A 6937-nucleotide genomic window follows, 5' to 3' on the forward strand; every position below is an offset into this window, starting at 1 on the left:
TTTCTCTGATATGTGAATTATCCTTTAACACACAGACTCACCACATCTCTGTCTCTTTGGATTTACAGTAAAATCCTCCTGGTCTGTGTTTTAGATCCAACGCCCTGTAATGGTGCCTCTACTCCGTTCAGTAATGACTGTACTGTAGAAGACACTTCCTTCAGGTATCAACATGAGAATCATGAACAGCTATAAACCAATGAAAAGCAGCCATATTAAATTGTGACCACCAATGATGTTGTTCACTGGACAAAAACTTTGACACTTGACAGATTTTAATATCACTGGTTTTTATGAGGTTCTAACTCCAGGATCAGATCTGTGTTTTATTAACCAAGTGTATTCAATAAAACTTCTATAAAACTTAAAACGTTCATCCCTGGTGTTTGTTTTTCTGTATCATCACTTTAGTTGAATCTGAAATCATCTTATTATGTTGAAGTGTCAGATCAAACCAGCTGATGAACCTCTAAACAGATGTGTCAAACACATTTTAGTTCAGGTTCCACATTCATACCAATATGATCTCAAACAGGTCAGAACAGTAAAATAATAGAATAACCAAAGAACAAAAACTCCAAATTCTTCTCCATGCTTTAGAGTGAAAAAAGTCAAATGACATAATGAGTAAGTTTACATTTACAAACTGTCCTTTAAAAAGTTGTGAATAACATTAACAAACTAAAATTCCTCAAAAAAAAGTTTAATTTTAATATTTTACCTCAGTTTATCATTTACACATGTACATTACAACTTACAGATCACAGTGGATCTACAAATACACAAAACATTACGGCTAAAATTTGCTTAGAGGTCTTATTTCTGTCTTTGTGCATAAGAAATCAATATAAGTGAATCCCCAAAGGAACTTTGTGTTGGTAAATGCAAGTTCTGCAAATGTACAGGATTTCAGTTCTGTTCAACATGTTGATGCTCATATGAACTATGTTTTCAGGTCAAAAATGTCCAATTTCATCACAATTAATGCTATATTTTCAAGTTATATTTGAACTGAATTTACCTGAAAAACAAATATTCTATTCTTTTAGGTTCCCCAATTTTTCTTAAAAGATTATATACTACATATCGCATGTTTTATTTTTACAGGTTGCAATCTGGAGTATGGTGCTGATCCATCCTGCTTATGTTACGCCAATACATACATTAAGAATGTCACGCGTCACTTTTTAAATCAACAGTTTTCTAATAATAAGCATTTTTATAAAGAAATAATAATTCTATGTTGTTATTTACTTTTTAGTATGATGATCAACTACACAATAAATAATTATAATGCTAGTTTTTGCACTGGGATCATTTGTGAAAACGGTGACATGGCTGCAGAGCAACAGTATGATGGGATCCATAATAATCATGTCACATCTGTCCACTGCCACACTTTGTGTTTTTGTTAAGCTGTTATTGTTTTAGATCCACAATACTAACACTTATGAATAAGAGGATAATTAGCAATAGTAAGTCTATAAGTTTATTCCTAATAAAGTACTGGTACTGACCAGAGCATCATGGGTAATGTCACATCTGTCCACTGTCACGTCTGTCCACCAGCAAAAGTTTTCACATACACGTGCTATTCAAAATCCAATATTTCTTTATATATAGCTTCCACTGTCAAATAATATCAATAGTCTGTGCACAAATGGATTAACATTATTTCAACACAGTTCTATGCATTTCTTACAACTTTTTTTTTTGTGACAAAAATGGCCACTCATTTGACCCCCAAAGTAAATTTTAGCCAATTAGTAAACGACAGAATATGGGTCAAATTTTAGAGTTAGAAATGTGGACTTATTGTTATTTATAGGTTATTGTCTTATTATTTTACTGGTCTGATTGTCTGCGCTTACTTCTCTTTAGACATTTCAGGTTGTTCTTGTTACTTTAAGTTATTCAGATTTTTTTTTTTTTTTAAAGACTACTTTGCTAAAATAACTTTTTTTTACACTAAAAAAAAAGAGAAAATTTCAAGTTATTTATTTATTTATTTATTTTTCACAGATTGATCCCATGGGCCAGATTAGACCCTTTGGTGGGTCTGTTTTGGTCCACGGGCCATATGTTTGACACCCCTGGTTTGGATAATTCAAAGATGTGGAGAACTTGGATTTATTACAGTTCAGGTCCATCCCAGTGGACATCAGGTTTGAAGACGCAACAGAAAGAAATTTATTATTTTTCAGTCGGTATGACATGAATAAAATTATTGACGACAATGGTTTGTTAAATATTTATGTATTTATGACAAGTTTAATGAATTATGCCACAGTATCTGAATTTAAATATATACTTTAATTACTGGTAAATAGACTTTGAGTTCAAGTCATTCACTACATCATCGTCCAAATCTCTGCATTAAAACACATTAATCGTCAAAATATGTTCATGTTTTTTTGCATCTGTTGTAATAATTTTAAACAAATCTAATAAAATCTAAACAAGTGACCTTAAACAATACAGCTTATGTCTATACTTGAGTTTTAGCTTAGCGGACAAAAAAACAGGTGTTAAAGGTTTAAAATGAGGTCAAAGGTCATCTGATCCACTATGGCCTGTTGTTTAGTGCCATCTACAGTCAAGGTCTGAAGTTTACACAGAACTGAACCAAATACATTCAATATATATTCACTCTGTGGGTTTAATGACAACAAATACTAATATTAAAAAAAAAAAAAAAAAAAACATTTCAAAGATAATGAACATTTCTGAAACACCAAAAGGACTTTTTCAACGAACAAATAACATGTAAAAAACTTACAGCTGTTATGAAGCAAAGGACACGATGAAGGCTGTGCATGTGATGGATAGAATTCCACTGGACGTCCATGTTTCTGTGAATCTGTATCTGTGAAGAAAAACAGACTGTATTACTACACTGATGTAAAAAAAACAAACAAATATGAATATGAAAGAAAATAAATGAATGTTTGAGACCATTCTGTTCATTTGTGTTGAACTGTTTCCCTTTGAGAACACAGGTGAAGGAAATGATGTACAAGTCAAGACTGAACATTTACATTTCACAATATGATCAGAGTTGGACAGAAATATTTCATAGAATTCCATTAACCACCTCCACCTTCTTTTCAGCTTTTTCTGTCTCAGATGATCCAACTTTCAGTCTTCCAACAAACCAATCAGTCAGTTCTTTCACAGTGAAGTTCACATCTGGGTCGTCTATGGAGCATTTTCTTTTCCAAATGGGACAGTTTTTGTTCTTAGTTTGTTTCCAGAATTTCTTCAGGCAGTTTGAACAGAAGCTGTGGGTGAAGCTCAGACACAATTCATTTCATCCAATAAAACTTGGATAAAATGACGACAAAACATCATCCTGACTTTTAGTTGTAATTTATTTACTCTGAACCTGTTCTCCATTGGAAACTCAACTCAACTCATCTGACTGGAATAAAATCAGGTCAAATCAGACAAACAGATCAAACACAAACATCCCAGTTTTATCCCTTTATTCCATAAATGACATGAACATGACAATAAATGACTGTTCACCTAAACATTACAAATGTAAATAGACTGAACATGGGACAAAGTCTGCAGTCACTCAAATATATCAAATGTTTCTGTGATGTTATTCTCAGACTTGTAGGTGAAACTAGTCCGGTGCTGATCTTCTGAAGCAGGAAACAGATGGAACTGTGGAAAATAACATGGGATTGTTTGAATTCAGACACATGAAGGTTCAACCTTTAACCTTTACAGAGAACCAGGACGTGGGTTTGACCTCCAATCACTGACAAGAAAAATCAATCACAGTGAGTCAAACGTCTCATTGAACTGTTTTTAAAAGCTGTGAATTTTAAAGTAAAAGGTGTAAAATCTCTTCAGTTTCCTCTGTTTCCTTCTGTTTGTGTTCATGGAAATCTTACCACCTGATAGAAAAATGAGAGCAGATGAATCCAACAAAACATTATTTATATGACAAGAAACCAAAACAGAGTGAAAAGTCAGGTCCAAAGTAGAGCTGCAACCGATTAATCAACTCAAAGTGATCCAAAAAAAATCATTCAACCACAATTCTCCTGAATCAAAACTTTGTTTCCTTCATTTCTCTGCTGTTATACATTGGTTCCACCGTTGTGTTCCACACAGATGCTTATTGTGATGCACAAAGAAGCTTCAATTCAGGAAAACTGCAACAGAATATCTCTCTTCAATCAATTCAAATCGATTAATCGAATCGGGAATTTCTGCACTGGCTTCAAGCACCTAGTCGATTAATCGGTTGCAGCTCTAGTCCAAAGAGCAGAAGAATCAGTGCCTGAACCCATTTTACAACCAGAGCCATCAATTCACCTAGAATGTATTGTCTTGTTTGCATGTTTACTGTCTTTAAATGTTGAGGACTACAAATGGAAAATTGCTCCCAGCTCAATTCGGCATATTTACACAAAGTAATGTTTTATTTGTACTGAGTGTTCATTAATAACCATTGACCTCATCAAATAAACAAATAAATAAATAAATAAACTAGAAGCACTCGGAGAGCGCAGACCTCCGCCAAGGCTGATCAGTGGCCCCCACCGTGGGCCCCCCCACGCCAAGGAGGTTATGTTTTTGCCAGGGTTTGTTTGTTTGTTTGTTTGTCTGTCTGTTTGTCCGTCCGTTAGTGTGCAACATAACTCAAAAAGTTATGGACAGATTTTGATGAAATTTTCAGGGTTTGTTGGAAATAGGCCCCCCCGTGGGCCCCCCCACCCCCGATCACCACCAAAATTTAATCATTTCTTCCTTATCCCATTTCCAACAAACCCTGAAAATTTCATCAAAATCTGTCCATAACTTTTTGAGTTATGTTGCACACTAACGGACAGACAAACAGACAGACAAACAAACAAACAAACCCTGGCAAAAACATAACCTCCTTGGCGGAGGTAATAAACATGTATTAGTATACCTGGTTTTGGAAAAATTAAAACACAATCTATTGTTCACATTTTCATCTCTCCCTGAACAGAGAAATCTTCCTCGGACAGATTTTAATATCAATGGTTTTAGCATCAGTGGCCGGTCCAACATTAAAATAAGGGTAGAGTTTCTCAGTGAAAGTGTCTCTGTGGGTGTAGATCTGAGTCTTGTCTTCAGTGTTGTAGAAGGACACCTCCCCTCTGTCATAGTCCAGTTCAACTCTGATCCTCTGTGGACTCGTCTGCACTGTCACAGTCTGACCAAGACCATTAGTGTATTTTCCACTGAGATGGCATAAACACCAGAATCCACATTCTGGTAAAGCAAAGACCTCTCCCTTCCTGTCAACTGACATTTTAACCAAACCTAAAGTCCATCCAGGATGGTCTCCCACCTCCACGTCCCAGCTGTGTCTCCCTGAGGTGAACCCCTCAGATCCATGAACAGTGGTATATTTAGTGTTTCTCTCTGGATTATCAGGAACCTGCTGATAAGTATCTCCATGTCTCACACTGGTCAGATCATCAGACAGATGAAGCCATGTATTGGCAGTGTTTGGGTCCAGGATGACGGGGCTGAAGTGGACCTTGTCCCTCATCTTGTCCCAGACTCTGAAGGACAGGTTGCCCAGGTGTTTGTCCACATGGATCAGTGCTCCTGAGATCAGCTGTGGCTCTGACACTGAGCACTGGGCTCTGGCTCTGCTCTGAGTGTCTTTACAACTGATGAGGAATGGAGCGCTGGCTTTCTGCAGCTCTTCTTCAACAGCACAGATACTGTCTGACACAGAGGACATCTGCTCCTCAATCCTCTTCATCTCTCTGATCACACTCCTCCTCTTCTGCTTCTCTTCCTCCCTCAGAGCTGCCAGTCTGGACTCCTCTTCCTCTTTCAGGAACTGCTGGAGTTTGTTGAACTCTGCTCTGATCTGACTCTCTGTCCACAAAACCTGATTCTTTAAGTGTTCCATTATTTCCTTGTACGTTTTCTGTGTTTGCTTGTATTTCTTCTTCTTTTCCTGTAGAGACTTTAAGTCAGATTTCAGCTCATCCTTCATTTCAGTAACTGCTTCTTCTACAGGAACCACAGTGTGTTCACGTTGATGAGGAAAATCACAGACCAGACACACAGCTCTGTTTTCATCTTTACAGAACAGTTTAGGTTCTTCTGGATGTTTGCTGCAGACCACCTCCACCTTCTGTTCTCCTTTTTCTGTCTCAGATGATCCAACTTTCAGACTCCCAGCAAATGATTCAGCCAGTTCTTTAAGGGCAAAGTTCACAAGTGGTGAGCCTTTGGAAGACTTTCTTTTGCAAATGGGACAGTTTTTGTTCTTAGTTAGATCCCAGAATTCCTTCAGGCAGATTAAACAGAAGCTGTGGTTGCAGCTCAGAGACACAGGATCTCTGAACGTCTCCAAACACACTGGACATGTCAGATAACCTTCAACAACTTCAGTCTTCTTCTCTGCCATTTACTCTGATACGCGAATTATCCTTTAACACACAGACTCACCAAATCTCTGTCTCTTTGGATTTACAGTAAAATCCTCCTGGTCTGTGTTTTAGATCCAACACCCTGTAATGGCGTTTCAGCTCCGTTCAGGAATGTCAAAACTATTTTTAATTTCATTTCTTCCTGGTAGTTAACTCATTTACACCTTCATGTTTTACTTTGTCCAGCAGATGGTGCTATTTACTTTGATAAATTAATGATCTGTTTCATCACTGCTCAGCTCAGATAAATAAACAATTATACCTGTTAAAGCAGCAGCGAGGTACGATGTGGGTTTAATATCAGCTGTATGAAGGTGTGAATATTGTCAAAGCAGCACAGTCACAATTACAGTACATTCACACTCACAGATTTGTAAAAAATAAAAATAAAAATGCATATATATGTATATATGAGTATATATATATATATATATATATATATATATATATATATACATACATATATATACATATATATATATATATATATATATATA

General features: G+C 36.3%; 1 protein-coding gene across 1 annotated transcript; it reads right to left on the reverse strand.

Moving 5' to 3' along the window:
• Positions 1 to 4854: 4854 nt before the first annotated feature.
• Positions 4855 to 6548, reverse strand: LOC115425573 (tripartite motif-containing protein 35-like). Its single transcript, XM_030143200.1, has one exon. It carries the CDS (start codon positions 6416 to 6418, stop codon positions 4976 to 4978), a length of 1443 nt encoding a protein of 480 aa, XP_029999060.1. The 5' UTR covers positions 6419 to 6548; the 3' UTR covers positions 4855 to 4975.
• Positions 6549 to 6937: the final 389 nt, after the last annotated feature.

The sequence above is a fragment of the Sphaeramia orbicularis genome, chromosome 9 (assembly GCF_902148855.1).
Source record: "Sphaeramia orbicularis chromosome 9, fSphaOr1.1, whole genome shotgun sequence".
Classification (NCBI taxonomy): Eukaryota; Metazoa; Chordata; class Actinopteri; order Kurtiformes; family Apogonidae; genus Sphaeramia; species Sphaeramia orbicularis.

What these genes read in the sequence shown, in the direction of transcription:
- LOC115425573 (XM_030143200.1), bottom strand. Translation starts at nt 6,418, where the DNA reads ATGGCAGAGAAGAAGACTGAAGTTGTTGAAGGTTATCTGACATGTCCA.